The sequence below is a fragment of the Thalassophryne amazonica genome, chromosome 2 (assembly GCF_902500255.1).
Source record: "Thalassophryne amazonica chromosome 2, fThaAma1.1, whole genome shotgun sequence".
In the NCBI taxonomy this organism is placed as follows: domain Eukaryota; kingdom Metazoa; phylum Chordata; class Actinopteri; order Batrachoidiformes; family Batrachoididae; genus Thalassophryne; species Thalassophryne amazonica.
Window position 1 is genome coordinate 119,120,812 of NC_047104.1, and position 15,667 is coordinate 119,136,478.

At 40.2% G+C, this 15,667-nt stretch overlaps 1 protein-coding gene across 1 annotated transcript in view; it reads right to left on the reverse strand.

Annotated features, from left to right (window-relative positions):
- LOC117529793 (ras GTPase-activating protein 3) overlaps positions 1-15,667 on the reverse strand; it is a 149,750-nt gene that overhangs the window by 13,739 nt on the left and 120,344 nt on the right. Inside the window, exons 14-18 of the mRNA XM_034192659.1 lie at positions 14,139-14,262; positions 13,678-13,784; positions 11,264-11,341; positions 10,615-10,692; positions 9,470-9,543 (exon numbers count right to left, since the gene is read on the reverse strand). Coding sequence (XP_034048550.1) covers positions 9,470-9,543; positions 10,615-10,692; positions 11,264-11,341; positions 13,678-13,784; positions 14,139-14,262 — 461 coding nt within the window. The remainder of the gene's footprint in view (positions 1-9,469; positions 9,544-10,614; positions 10,693-11,263; positions 11,342-13,677; positions 13,785-14,138; positions 14,263-15,667) is intronic.

Genomic DNA, 15,667 nt, shown 5'->3' on the forward strand with positions numbered 1-15,667 from the left:
TAGTATTTTGTATGTAAGTAGGTATGTGTAGGTGTATATTTATGTTTGTGTATATATATGTGTATATATGTATATGTGTATGTATATGTGTATGTATGTTGATGTGTATATGTATGTGTATGTGTATATATATGTATATATATATATATTGATATCGGTTTAGGTGTGTAGGAATTTATGTGTATATGTGGCAAAGGGTATTACTGGTTGTGGGGAAGAAGGGGTAGGGATAAATAAGCTGATGCTTCACCCTACCCCTTTTCGGACATGTTGGGTACACAGTAGGAACTTTTTTGTTGTTGTCTTTACTGATCTATCTTGTAATTGTTGTTGTATCAAATGTTCGAAATAAACAGTTTTCATTCATTCATTCATACAAGTGATACCCCTCATCTTAGTCTCCCTAATCAGGATTTTCCCAAAAATGACATGGGCCCAACTCGAACGATATGATAATATGCGTATTACCAACCTATAACAAGGACTTGTACCAAGTTTCATAAAATTCCTCCTAAAAATGTGAGGAGTTGATTTCAGAACATTTATATCCTTTTTGAAATGGACGTATAGACAGACAGAAAGAAAAGGCCATGACATAATCCCCCTTTGGGTGTTTGGCCAGCAAAGGATTAAAAACTGCCCTCAAGCCAGATATACCATGATGGCATCCAAAATGGGTACTAAAATATGACATTTTTTATTAATGCTACTTTTTTGTTGCTATGATGTATTTTATGGGCATTTTAATGTGAGACAGTCATTTGAATTCCATTTTTAATATAAAACTAATGAATGAAATTATTTAGGAACAAATATACTTACTGAAACCCAGGTGTCACCAAGCCCCCTCTGGGACAGCACCTGTCCTTCATGTTTTTATGTCTACTTGCTCTCCTCATAGATTGTTGTTGTTTTTTTTATTATAATGCTGGTGTTTCTCAGCTCTTCATTTAGTGAACACATTAGCCATGAGTTTAGCAGGGAAAGTTAGAAAACAAGCAGGACAAGTGCTTTCCAGGAGTAGTGTTGGCGATCTTTGTTCAAACCCAATACTTTCTTCTCATGGATTTTTAAAAGTCCTTTTAATGTCGTTTTAAAGCATTTCATTGGGGCGGGGGAAATTGGTAGTCATTTTGGAGTCTATCTAAAATATTAGGCTTGAGGCTGATTTTTATTTTTTTGAAAAATTCTGATTGTGTTTTGGGGTCATCTTATGCTGCATTTACACATGACGACAAGTCACGAATGCCACGAAGTATACATTCTTGGCTGCTGATCACGAATGTGATGATTCGGGACAGAGGCGTCAGGTGTCCTCAGGAACTGCTGCAACCTATTACCACACGTTACAATTAATGACACGTGTTGCTGGAGAATTATCAGGAACCATTACGCACGGTCAAGATTAATGTTCTGCACTGTTGCACGCTGTTGTGTGCTATCACGCGTAACTTCGCATCGTTAAGTTCTGTCACTTTGTGAATGAGACGAATTGTCTCCACACATACGAGGTCTATTAGAAAAGTATCCGACCTTATTATTTTTTTCAAACACCATATGGATTCGAATCACGTGTGATTACATCAGACATGCTTGAACCCTCGTGGGCATGCGAGAGTTTTTTCACGCCTGTCGGTTACGTCATTCGCCTGTGGGCAGTCTTTGAGTGAGGAGTGGCCCACCCTCTCGTCGATTTTTTCATTGTTTAGGAATGGCTCAGAGACTGCTGCTTTGTTTGATCAAATTTTTTTCAAAACTGTAAGGCACAACTGAGTGGACACCATTTGATAAATTCAGCTGGTTTTCGGTAAACATTTTAACGGCTGATGAGAGATTTTGGTCTGGTAGTGTCGCTTTAAGGACGGCCCACGGTGCCTGACAGCGATCTGCACTTCGAGGCAGCAGCGTCTCACCGTTTCAAGTTGAAAACTTCCACATTTCAGGCTCTGTTGACCCAGGAAGTCGTCAGAGAACAGAGAACTTTCAGAAGAAGTCGGCATGAGAAGTTTATTTGGACATTCCATTGTTAACGGACATTTTGTAATGAAAGAACGTGCGGGCAGAGTCGCATGTCGGGCTGGACCCGACCGCGGGGGTCGCGACAGGAAAAACACCTCCGTGTTGGAAACCTTAATGGGCAAGTTGGAACATGCCCAAGCTCTCAGTTACTCACTTGTTGAAAGCCATTAAAAGCTGCCTGAATTTTACAAATGGTTTTCAACACGGAGGTGTTTTTCCTGTCGCGGCGCACACAGAATTGCCGAGTCGTCACGGAAACAACTCGGCGAATTTGCGCGCATGTCTTTCATTACAAAATGTCCTTAAACAGTGGAATGTCCGCATAAAGTCCTCATGCCGGCCTCTTCTGAATCTTCTCTGTTCTCTCACGACGTCCTGGGTGAATTAAGCCTTAAATTAGGATGTTTTCAGGTCGAAACAGGCCGACGATGGCGCCTGGAAGCGCTGCATGACGTCCCGCTGCGTGGGAAGTCCTTACAGCGACAGAAACACCCCATAATCTCTCATCAGCCGTTAAACTTTTCACCGAAAACCAGCTTAATTTCTCGAATAGTGTCCACTCGGATATTCCTCACAGGTCCAGAAAAAATTTTGATAAAGCAACGCGCGCCGTCTCGAGCAGCGTGTGAAACAAAGGAATTCAGCCGAGAGGGCGGGACCACATCTCACTCAAGGCCTGCCCACAGGGAAATGACGTCACCGACACGCGTGAAAAAACTCACGCATGCGCACGAAGGTTCAAGCATGATTGGTGTAATCGCATGTCATTCAAATCCATATAGGTAAAAATAAAAGGGTCGGTTTATTATCTAATAGACCTCGTACCCCCATATTCATCCAACCGTCAGTTGCTGAACAATTCAGATCGCTCCAGTTTGTTCCTCAAAATCCACACCAGAAGAACTTTGTGACTGCACGCTTAGTTGGGCTCTGTGCCATGGAGTGGCGCAGAGAGGAGGAGGAGATGGAGAGAGCCAGATGTGTGACTCCACGCAGCTTTCATCTCGCTCATTTTCCCAAACATCAGGCACATTCAGCATGTGGAACACCTGCAGGAGCACCCTGATGAGCACTGGAACGAGAGTTTTAGCCAACTTGGCGTCACTGTCGTTCTTCAGCATACTGCAGCAATGAAACTGAATGCGGTGCAGCAGGGTTTAATTGTGCGTACATCAGAGAAGAACGCTGTCATGCTCTATTAAGGATCATCATTAATCAAGACGGATCAACGCGCTCAGTTGCGACCTCCACGACATGAGGCGAAATGAGGGTGGTGTGTGACATTCGTGGAAGATTGTTTTGACAGCCAAAAACATGCTCCATGAAAATCACAACTATCACCAACACGTACGATTAAGAAACCTATTCAGATGCGTTAAGTCACGTTAAGAATGTCAGGAATGTGCCAAGAATGACACAAATATGACATTCGTAATATGTCTTACCTATGTGTAAACGCACCTTAAGGACCCAAAAGGTTGGGTTGTAGTTAGGTTTATTTCTGGAGGTAGGCTGAGCTCTACACAGTAAATTTTGCAGAGTAAAATATCCTCTGCCAGGACTACATTTGGTCGCAGTCCAAATAGAGTTAATATCACAGTGCTAAATCAGTTCTATCACAGGATAAAATCAACTCTATCATGCTGTGAATGACTCGTATTCGAGTTGAAAAACTTGATTTGACAAGATCGTAGAGCTGATTACACTCTATAATAGAATATATTTAACTCTATTTGGACTGGGACCAAATGTTATCCTGGAGGGGGTGGTGGCCAAGTGGTTAATGCACTTGGTTTCAGTGCGGAAGGTTCCCGGTTCAAATCCCACCCCTACCACATTTCTCCATGTAATGTGGAGCTGCGTCAGGAAGGGCATCCGGCGTAAAACTTGTGCCAATTCAACATGCAGATCCACCTTGGATTTGCTGTGGCGACCCCAAGTGCAAAACAAGGGAGCAGCCAAAGGGACTTACTTACCAAATGTTATCCTGGCAGAGTATATTTTACTCTGTAAAATTCACTGTGTAACAAAGTCAAAACATAAACTATTGATTAACTGCCACCTGACATTCACCTGTACCAAGCCCTCTGATGATATGTAGGGATAGTCATCAAAAGATACAGTACAATAAAGCTTTCAAGACCACTTTAGCATATTCAGGCAAACATTATAACACACAGTACGTTTCTCAGATATATATTGATTCAGACTGATGATATCAGACCGGGAGTGACATGTTTAGCCGCATGTTCTCCTTGAATTGCTGGCTGTCTGAGTGGTGTCCAAAAAATGAGGTGGGCTTCATTGATAATTGGCAAAGCTTCTGGGGAAAACCTGGTCTTGTTAGGAGAGACGGCATCCATCCCACTTTAGAGGGAGCAGCTCTCATTTCTAGAAATCTGGCCAATTTTTTGGGATCCTCCAAACTGTGACTGTCTAGCGTTGGGACCAGGAGGCAGAGCTGTGGTCTTATACACCTCTCTACAGCTTCTCTCCCCCTGCCATCCCCTCATTACCCCATCCCCGTAGAGACGGTGCCTGCTCCCAGACCACCAATAACCAGCAAAAATCTATTTAAGCATAAAAATTCAAAAAGAAAAAATAATATAGCACCTTCAATTGCACCACAGACTAAAACAGTTAAATGTGGTCTATTAAACATTAGGTCTCTTTCTTCTAAGTCCCTGTTGGTAAATGATATAATAATTGATCAACGTATTGATTTATTCTGCCTAACAGAAACTTGGTTACAGCAGGATGAATATGTTAGTTTAAATGAGTCAACACCCCCGAGTCACACTAACTGTCAGAATGCTCGTAGCACGGGCCGGGGCGGAGGATTAGCAGCAATCTTCCATTCCAGCTTATTAATTAATCAAAAACCTAGACAGAGCTTTAATTCATTTGAAAGCTTGTATCTTAGTCTTGTCCATCCAAATTGGAAGTCCCAAAAACCAGTTTTATTTGTTATTATCTATCGTCCACCTGGTCGTTACTGTGAGTTTCTCTGTGAATTTTCAGACCTTTTGTCTGACTTAGTGCTTAGCTCAGATAAGATAATTATAGTGGGCGATTTTAACATCCACACAGATGCTGAGAATGACAGCCTCAACACTTCATTTAATCTATTATTAGACTCTATCGGCTTTGCTCAAAAAGTAAATGAGTCCACCCACCACTTTAATCATATTTTAGATCTTGTTCTGACTTATGGTATGGAAATAGAAGACTTAACAGTATTCCCTGAAAACTCCCTTTTGTCTGATCATTTTTTAATAACATTTACATTTACCCTGATGGACTACCCTGCAGTGGGGAATAAGTTTCATTACACTAGAAGTCTTTCAGAAAGCGCTGTAACTAGGTTTAAGGATATGATTCCTTCTTTATGTTCTCTAATGTCATATACCAACACAGAGCAGAGTAGCTACCTAAACTCTGTAAGGGAGTTAGAGTATCTTGTCAATAGTTTTACATCCTCATTGAAGACAACTTTGGATGCTGTAGCTCCTCTGAAAAAGAGAGCTTTAAATCAGAAGTGTCTGACTCCGTGGTATAACTCACAAACTCGTAGCTTAAAGCAGATAACCCGTAAGTTGGAGAGGAAATGGCGTCTCACTAATTTAGAAGATCTTCACTTAGCCTGGAAAAAGAGTTTGTTGCTCTATAAGAAAGCCCTTCGTGAAGCTAGGACATCTTTCTACTCATCACTAATTGAAGAAAATAAGAACAACCCCAGGTTTCTTTTCAGCACTGTAGCCAGGCTGACAAAGAGTCAGAGCTCTATTGAGCTGAGTATTCCATTAACTTTAACTAGTAATGACTTCATGACTTTCTTTGCTAACAAAATTTTGACTATTAGAGAAAAAATTACTCATAACCATCCCAAAGATGTATCGTTATCTTTGGCTGCTTTCAGTGATGCCGGTATTTGGTTAGACTCTTTCTCTCCGATTGTTCTGTCTGAGTTATTTTCATTAGTTACTTCATCCAAACCATCAACATGCTTATTAGACCCCATTCCTGCCAGGCTGCTCAAGGAAGTCCTACCATTATTTAATGCTTCAATCTTAAATATGATCAATCTATCTTTGTTAGTTGGTTATGTACCACAGGCCTTTAAGGTGGCAGTAATTAAACCATTACTTAAAAAGCCATCACTTGACCCAGCTATCTTAGCTAATTATAGGCCAATCTCCAACCTTCCTTTTCTCTCAAAGATTCTTGAGAGGGTAGTTGTAAAACAGCTAACTGATCACCTGCAGAGGAATGGTCTATTTGAAGAGTTTCAGTCAGGTTTTAGAATTCATCATAGTACAGAAACAGCATTAGTGAAGGTTACAAATGATCTTCTTATGGCTTCGGACAGTGGACTTATCTCTGTGCTTGTTCTGTTGGACCTCAGTGCTGCTTTTGATACTGTTGACCATAAAATTTTATTACAGAGATTAGAGCATGTCATAGGTATTAAAGGCATTGCGCTGCGGTGGTTTGAATCATATTTGTCTAATAGATTACAGTTTGTTCATGTAAATGGGGAATCTTCTTCACAGACTAAAGTTAATTATGGAGTTCCACAAGGTTCTGTGCTAGGACCAATTTTATTCACTTTATACATGCTTCCCTTGGGCAGTATTATTAGACGGTATTGCTTAAATTTTCATTGTTACGCAGATGATACCCAGCTTTATCTATCCATGAAGCCAGAGGATACGCACCAATTAGCTAAACTGCAGGATTGTCTTACAGACATAAAGACATGGATGACCTCTAATTTCCTGCTTTTAAACTCAGATAAAACTGAAGTTATTGTACTTGGCCCCACAAATCTTAGAAGCATGGTGTCTAACCAGATCGTTACTCTGGATGGCATTTCCCTGATCTCTAGTAATACTGTGAGAAATCTTGGAGTTATTTTTGATCAGGATATGTCATTCAAAGCGCATATTAAACAAATATGTAGGACTGCCTTTTTGCATTTACGCACTATCTCTAAAATCAGAAAGGTCTTGTCTCAGAGTGATGCTGAAAAACTAATTCATGCATTTGTTTCCTCTAGGCTGGACTATTGTAATTCATTATTATCAGGTTGTCCTAAAAGTTCCCTAAAAAGCCTTCAGTTGGTTCAGAATGCTGCAGCTAGAGTACTGACGGGGACTAGCAGGAGAGAGCATATCTCACCCGTGTTGGCCTCCCTTCATTGGCTTCCTGTTAATGCTAGAATAGAATTTAAAATTCTTCTTCTTACTTATAAGGTTTTGAATAATCAGGTCCCATCTTATCTTAGGGACCTCATAGTACCATATTACCCCATTAGAGCGCTTCGCTCTCAGACTGCGGGCTTACTTGTAGTTCCTAGGGTTTGTAAGAGTAGAATGGGAGGCAGAGCCTTCAGCTTTCAGGCTCCTCTCCTGTGGAACCAGCTCCCAATTCAGATCAGGGAGACAGATACCCTCTCTACTTTTAAGATTAGGCTTAAAACTTTCCTTTTCGCTAAGGCTTATAGTTAGGGCTGGATCGGGTGACCCTGGACCATCCCTTGGTTATGTTGCTTTAGACGTAGACTGTGTTTCATAATTATTGTATGGCCTTGCCTTGCAATGTGGAGCGCCTTGGGGCAACTGTTTGTTGTGATTTGGCGCTATACAAGAAAAAAGTTGATTGAGTTGATATCATGGAGAAACCAAGTTCAAGGTTCCACTAATTAATATTTTCTTTACTCTTTTAGTGAGACCCATATTCAACTAACCAATGTGTATTTCAAATGTCAAGAAACTTGGTTCACATTTTAAAAAATATTAGTGACCTCCAGGCTCAATGAATGACATACCACATATTTAAATCATCTTTAAAATGTTGAGATTTTTCAATACCACTGAGTTGTTTTTGTTAATATTTCTAACTAGAAGCATTTGGAGAGCGCAAACCTCCGCCAAGCCCATAGGGTCACTGATGTCACATGGAATACCCTTTTGCAAAGAGACTTATTCCACATCGTTTCACGGATCTACTGTCATGTTTCAGATTCAGTGGTTAACCCTCTGGGATCCGAGGGCATTTTTTGGACAATTCACACGCCTGGCATAAATGTTTTATTATTGCTGTTAACAGCTCTCCCTGCATCCCACAATCAAGTTTTATGTCTCTTTTTTTCAAGACAACCTGTACTTTCAAAATGTATATGCTATAGTTGTGTTTTATAAGTGTAATAAAGGTTTACAATCAGAAATAAGAAAGGAAAAAGTAAAGCAGAAAGTAATTTTCCACACACATTTATTCAAAACACACAGCAAACTATAATAAACTAGTAACACATCACTCCTAAAAACAATCTTTGGTGTGTCACGTGAGGTGAATCTGCCCTACGATTGGATTTTGGAAAACCATGTGACGGTGATTGGGCACTCACATTGCTCACGTCATTCTGATTGGGCACTCACATTGCTCACGTCATCACACAGCTTCTGTGAGAGGTACAAAGATGGTGGACGGTGGCTTGAAAGTCAGCGGAGTTAACTTTTCAGCAAAAAAAAAAAAAAAAAAAGTAAGTTTCTATCTCATATCATTAAAAAGTTATTTTTAATTTAGTAAAGCTTGGTCTCAGCTGTCATATACGACGGCGTCGGCCCCAGAGGGTTAAACCCTTAGATCTTCAGCAAATGTATTTATAAAGAGAAACTACATGAAGTATACAATTTTTTTTATTTTCAAATAAGTTTATTCAGTGAGGAGAAACAAATGCTAAATCATTGTTGTGTCGTAATTTAATTTTTGTTCAGCCTTTGTGACCCGTCTTCATGAAGTTAGATGCAAAAATGTTGAAATTGGCCCTATCCTGCAATGATAAAGAATCCTTAAAAAATTACTGGATCCGGATCGTGTTCCAGATCATTACCAAAATTTACTTCTAAGTTAGGCCAAGATACACCCCTGGTAAAAATTTCATTGAAATCCGTTGAGGATTTTTTGAGTAATCCTGCTAACAAACCAACCAACCAACTAACCAACCAACCAACAAAGCAGAGGTGTAAAACTCCAGCTTCAGAAAGTAAAAACCCTCCCATGTGTTGCTTCTACCTGTGCACCTAAAACAGGTGATCTCAATAATGAGCTCATCCACTTGCATGAAGAGCTGAACTAATTACAATCAGCTGGTTTATTAGGACGATAGAACAAATATGTGGTTGGACTTTTACTTTCTGAAGTCGGAGTTTTACACCTCTGAAACAAAGGGACGCGACTGAAAACATAACCTCCTTGGCGAACGTAAATATAAAGTGCAGTCAAATGGTTTTCACACTCCTTCACATTTTTCAGATTTCAATATGTTACAATCTTATGTTAAAATAATTTAAACACACATCAAATCTTTCTCATTGTACCTTGGCATGATTAAATGTACTGGGTTGTTTCTCATTCCTATTAGTTTTGGGTGAAACGTCCACCTTACCCCTCCTTCAGCATGATTGGTGTTTCAATACTCTTCTGATCCCACTTTCCAGAGGTGGAGATCAGATCCAGAAACTGTGGAGAGAAATATTGGAAACATACATCAACATACACACCTTTCTGCTGTTCACGCTCCAACAAAATGCCACAGCTTCAGACTGAAGCATGTAGCCACCCTTTGACTTCTGTTGAAGAAAAGTCGCTGCTTCCCTGAGAATTTTTTTTTTCCAGCAAAAATGTGAGGTGCTCAGAAATGCAAAAGCTAAAGTTAAGTGACGTGCTCATTATTTATGTAATCTTGCTGCAGCCCTGAACTGGTGATTTAAACAAAAAAAGCAAAACAAAACCCTAAGGAAGTATTTTTAATACCCAAAAGACTAGGCTCACTCAGTTTTAGCTTCACCAACCACCCCACTAACTGTATGGGAGCAAACAATATATTTGGATATAAGCAAAATTTAATATGCATATAATTCTTTTTTATGTGCCAACATTTTGTTTAAAGTTTAATTCCAGGCCCTCCGGTAAAGCATGTCCACATAAAGACATCTGAGCCTTATGTGGCCAGCGAGGCGTGAGTTGGTAACCCTCATTTCTGCGCTGTAGAACGGCAGACTTGCCATCCTATAAACCATCATTTGGGAGATGTTAACAAACCCGAGTTTTTATATGTTTTGAATTAACACATTGGCTTTAGCAGCACTGATTCTGGTGTGAAATCAGTAATTTCACACCAGGAGTTTTCGCAGCATCAACAACGGGAGAATGTTTCATGAAAGTACAGAGTGCGATTAGCACTCTGTCAGATCCCTAAATAAATAACACTTGCTCCAGAGAAGATTGTCTGTGTGAGAGAACACCATTATCAAAGTGCTCTGGATGCGCTGAAACGATTACTGACATCCAAATTAATGTATATTCGTCTGTATTTGTCATTGGCGTTATTAACAGTGTGGCGGGGGTTGTCGTTAGCCTGATGGCCCACCAGGCTTTCAGTACTGTCGGGGAAACACAGTAAGTGCTTGCTTTGTTTCATATTAAATGTCTCCAAACATTTTTAATATTTCATGACCATTTAACACAAAATGAATACAATTCTAAAACGACAAACTGGCAAAGACATGTAACATATAACAACATACTCACATTCTTCACAGCGTCCGCATATTTCTGCTCGTTGAAATAGTCGTAAAATGCGGCCATGTAAGACTCTTTGAAATTAGCCTTGAAAACAAATCGGTGACAGAAGGGTTTCAGTCACATGCATCTGTTGTACATTTAACACATGTAATACATTTAGTTAAAGCTACAGTGTGCAAGATTTACTGTTATCTAGTGGTGAGGTTGCAGACTGCATTTTGCCATCAACGCTCATAATTTCATCATTTCCCTTCATGTTTTCGATTCTTTGGCGATGGGGGTTGATGTTTTCTTGCCCTCTATTGTGATAAGCAATATCTATGTTCCTTCAGTTTACAAAATGAGGATTCCCAAACTTGCTAGCCTGCACTAACACCCAGTAGAGAGTATATAACGATGCAACCACCGATTCCTATTCTCTTTTCTTCAGTCTTTCAGCTGTGCTGTAAAATGTGAAAGGCGGGATAAGTGTGTCCCATTTCGGCTATTGTATCAACATGGCAGCCTCCATGAGGGGGCCCACGCCACAACGGACTCATTCTTAGCTTATGGGAAGACAATGATTGATGCAGGTAATTAAACAGTAGTGAACAGATGGTAGCTTTAAGTGACAAAAGTGAAAATCTAAAAATGCACTTTGATCAGACAAACTCACCGATTTGGACTTTGCAAGACTTCCCAAGGTCTGGATTGTCTTGGATATAAGCGTGAGGGTTCGTGAGGTGGAGGGATCCTAAAGAGGGAAAACAAAATTACACGAAACAAGTAATATAAGCACACCAAATACTTTTAGTGATGTGACATGCCTCTGTTTAATTTATTATTCCCCACCCAAACAAAGTATCAGCCGGGGATTTACTCAGTCTGTCTCTCCTGATATTCGTCATTATATAACGCCTCAATAGATCCTTGTCATTTGATTGGTGGTTTGAATGTCACATGATATGGATCATTCCTACAGTTTGCCATTGTGTTCCATTTATCGTGCAATTTTGGCTCTATTTAGCATGTAATTTTGGCTCTGTACGTTTTGTGCTATTGCACGCCGCAACCACTGCACACTCACACTAGCGGCAACAGGACTTAGGTTAAAACAAACATGGTGGGGTTTGTTTTGGTGACAGACAATGATTTAAACAAGCTTACTGATTGTCCAGTATGAGGTCCAGGAGGCACTGCACTCATAAACATTCATTTTGTATATTATATCATCAAGACCTCTGGGCTCAAACTAACCAAATTTAGTACAGTGAACAATCACTATAGCAACAGTTGACCTGCATATTCATTCAGGTCATGCGGTCAGTGAGTGTAAAATTATATTTTGGCTTGTAGAGACTATTATCTGAGCTATGCACACAAAATTTTGATACAACCTACAATTAACTACAAGGCACCTGCTACATGATCTTACGACTTCGGTCATGAGGTTATTCAGTGCAGAATATTAGCCAGAGATGGGTGGAGGATTTGCTGGCTTCTAATTTCAATGTGGTCGGCACACTGCGTGCCATGCTTTTGCTCTGAAAGAGAGTTTGAAAAGCGGCAAACTGCCAGTGTGAGTATGAGCTAAGGCACGCCTAACATTTTTGGCCAAATTCTCTCAGTAGCCATAAATACATCAACTCAAGGCAGAACATCAACATCAAAAAAATTTTTCTGTTGTCTGATTTTATGCCTTTTCAATCACATTCTCCTTTGTATACTGGGACTTCTTGGGCATAATTAGCTGTTGTAGAATTGTAGACATTAAACTGACCATGATCTATAATTTAACACTGACCCAGTTGAGGAGACTAAATCAGAAACATTCTTCACAACAGATGGTCTGGATTCTTCACTCAAAAAACAGATTGTCCTTATTTTAAACAATTTTGCAACATCAGACAAAAGAACAACAGAAAGATTCCTCTGCTGATCAATGGTTCTTACAGAAACTGTCAAACAACAAATACAGTTGATTGATGGTGTAAAAAAACAAATCAAGCATAGTGTGAGTTTAGGCGCAGTACTTATTTGATCTGCTCCAGCCGCTTCATTTGTGTTTTAAGAGCTCAAATGGCAACCCTTGAAATGACACCCCTTCCTACCTTGCTCATATGTAGTTTCAGGTTTGATTTAATTGTTTACAGTACACATTGTTCACATTTAGCTAAATACTGGGTAGTTGCCATCTCAACAAAATCCTCAGTGCTGCTCGGATTGTTTGAGAGATTTCTATAAGAGTAACTCACTTGAACAAAGGCAAAGCTACGAAATATAACAACATAACCACTGGATACATATGGTCATTGAGCTGATGTGGGCGTCTCTGGTTTAGAGGGCTGCATTAGGATTAGGTCCCGCAGGACTCAACACAAATCGTGCGGGAGGGGGCGATTTAAAAAAAAAATCACTGCGGGCTCAGAAGCAACAGGATGACTCAGTCAACAAAGGACAATAGTGGAAAAGTATGTGGTGTCTACACACTACTTTCAGCTTAAATAGAATGTCTGTAATTTAACAGGAGCACCAGAGAACAGGTGCAGCAGAGACAGACGCAGCTGCAGTGAGTTTCCATGGCAACACTGCATGCTCATATATGGCACACATATGAAACTCTTTAAACTAAATGAAAACAATGAAATAGGAGCGCTATTCCTGACCACTGTGTCAAAAGACCTACAGGCCAGGGAAATGAAAGAAACAACCCCATGAATCTCTTTATTAACTGCCTAAATTATGTGCTTTCTCCTGCAGGATGGCAGGAGACACAAAATCAATGCATTTCTATTACTGTGTGGGCATAAATTCACAGAGTTTCACGGGTGCGGTCGGGACTGGAAATACACATCACGGGTGCAGGCAGTAATGGTCCGAATTTCAGCAGGAGCAGGGGGAGAAATTAGTCCCACGTAGGGCTCTACTCTGGTTGAAATATGTTTCCTCATAGCAGCTCCCTAACAGAGGAGTGATCATCAGCTACTTCTTCACTGGCAAAAGTGCAGCAAAAAGTACAATAATATGACATGCACATGTGAATATGCACATATGGTGGTTTCCATGTGTGTGCAATCTGAAACCACTCACTGGATGGTGTGCCCGTAAATGGAACAGGTTGGGCGACAGGATGGCTGGTGCAAAGAAACGCAGGAAGATAAAGCTGCTCACTGCCGTGTATCGGACATCTTGGTCCACTAAAGAGAAGACAAAAACCAGATTCATGGCACACACTGTGTGTTTAAATGAAGTCCTGACATATCAGCAGCTTGCCAGCTCTCATTCATGCAGTGGCTGCAGTACTGGGTGATGGCCAGAAGGAGGCAGGACAGTACATGACAGTGAGTATTCAGTAGGTAATCACCAACAGATTTAAATGGTTCAAGGTTTGACACAAAGAACAGAACACAAATGGCCTTTTGTGATGCACGTTGAATGTTTTTTGTCCCTTCTGCACATTTTTGTCTCTCCTGTACTTGTATTGTGTACTACCAACTACTTTTTTATTTCTTTCATATACTTCCAGTTAAGTCATGCAGGAGGTAGGTTACCTTGGAAACGGGTTGCAGCAGATTCCCGCAGAGAGAAGAAGATGTCACACATGACAGTGGGACAGCGAACGCCAGAGGTCGTGATGACGTTGAAGATAAGGTCGACATAATGACGAAGGTTTTCCTGAGAAGAGAAGTAAGGTCAAATATGTACTTTAACTTCTATTTTATACTAAAACGTCATAACTGCACACCTTGAAATTGACCTCAAGGTCACTTTAATCAACTGGGGTCGGGGGATCACCCAAGTACACCCTTATGCTAAATATGAATGAAATTAGGAAACTGGTTCTTGAGATATTGCACTAACAAGCAAAAATGGACAGATGGACAGACGGATGGACAGACGGACATGCTGATGGCTATATCTCTCTGTATTTCATACTGGGGGGATAATAAATCATTAAAAATAAAAAGTGGCACTCAAAGTGTTCAACTCCTGTGCTACACATGCTTTGACACCGAGTCTTGCATATCATTTTTGGTGATTCTGTAATACCATAATATATGGCTGTGTGGTCTTGAAATTTCACATATTTTATACAAACGTGAACAACTTTATCCTGGAGTAACGTACAACCATTCCACCACGCTTAAATCATCTTGGTTGTAAACTGTTTTATTTAAACAGCTATGATCTTGAGTTTGAACTTTCACAGTCACCCAATGTCAGAGGTCATGTGACCAATAGAAAGGAGAGATATGACTTACAACCCCTGGCAAAAATTATGGAATCACCGGCCTCGGAGGATGTTCATTCAGTTGTTTCATTTTGTAGAAAAAAGCAGATCACAGACATGACACAAAACTAAAGTAATTTCAAATGGCAACTTTCTGGCTTTAAGAAACACTATAAGAAATCAAGAAAAAAAGATTGTGGCAGTCAGTAACGGTTACTTTTTTAGACCAAGCAGAGGAAAAAAATATGGAATCACTCAATTCTGAGGAAAAAATTATGGAATCACCCTGTAAATTTTCATCCCCAAAACTAACACCTGCATCATATCAGATCTGCTCGTTAGTCTGCATCTAAAAAGGAGTGAACACACCTTGGAGAGCTGTTGCACCAAGTGGACTGACATGAATCATGGCTCCAACACAAGAGATGTCAATTGAAACAAAGGAGAGGATTATCAAACTCTTAAAGAGAGTAAATCATCACGCAATGTTGCAAAAGATGTTGGTTGTTCACAGTCAGCTGTGTCTAAACTCTGGACCAAATACAAACAACATGGGAAGGTTGTTAAAGGCAAACATACTGGTAGACCAAGGAAGACATCAAAGCGTCAAGACAGAAAACTTAAAGCAATATGTCTCAAAAATCGAAAAATGTACAACAAAACAAATGAGGAACGAATGGGAGGAAACTGGAGTCAACGTCTGTGACCGAACTGTAAGAAACCGCCTAAAGGAAATGGGATTTACATACAGAAAAGCTAAACGAAAGGCATCATTAACACCTAAACAGAAAAAAACAAGGTTACAATGGGCTAAGGAAAAGCAATGGTGGACTGTGGATGACTGGATGA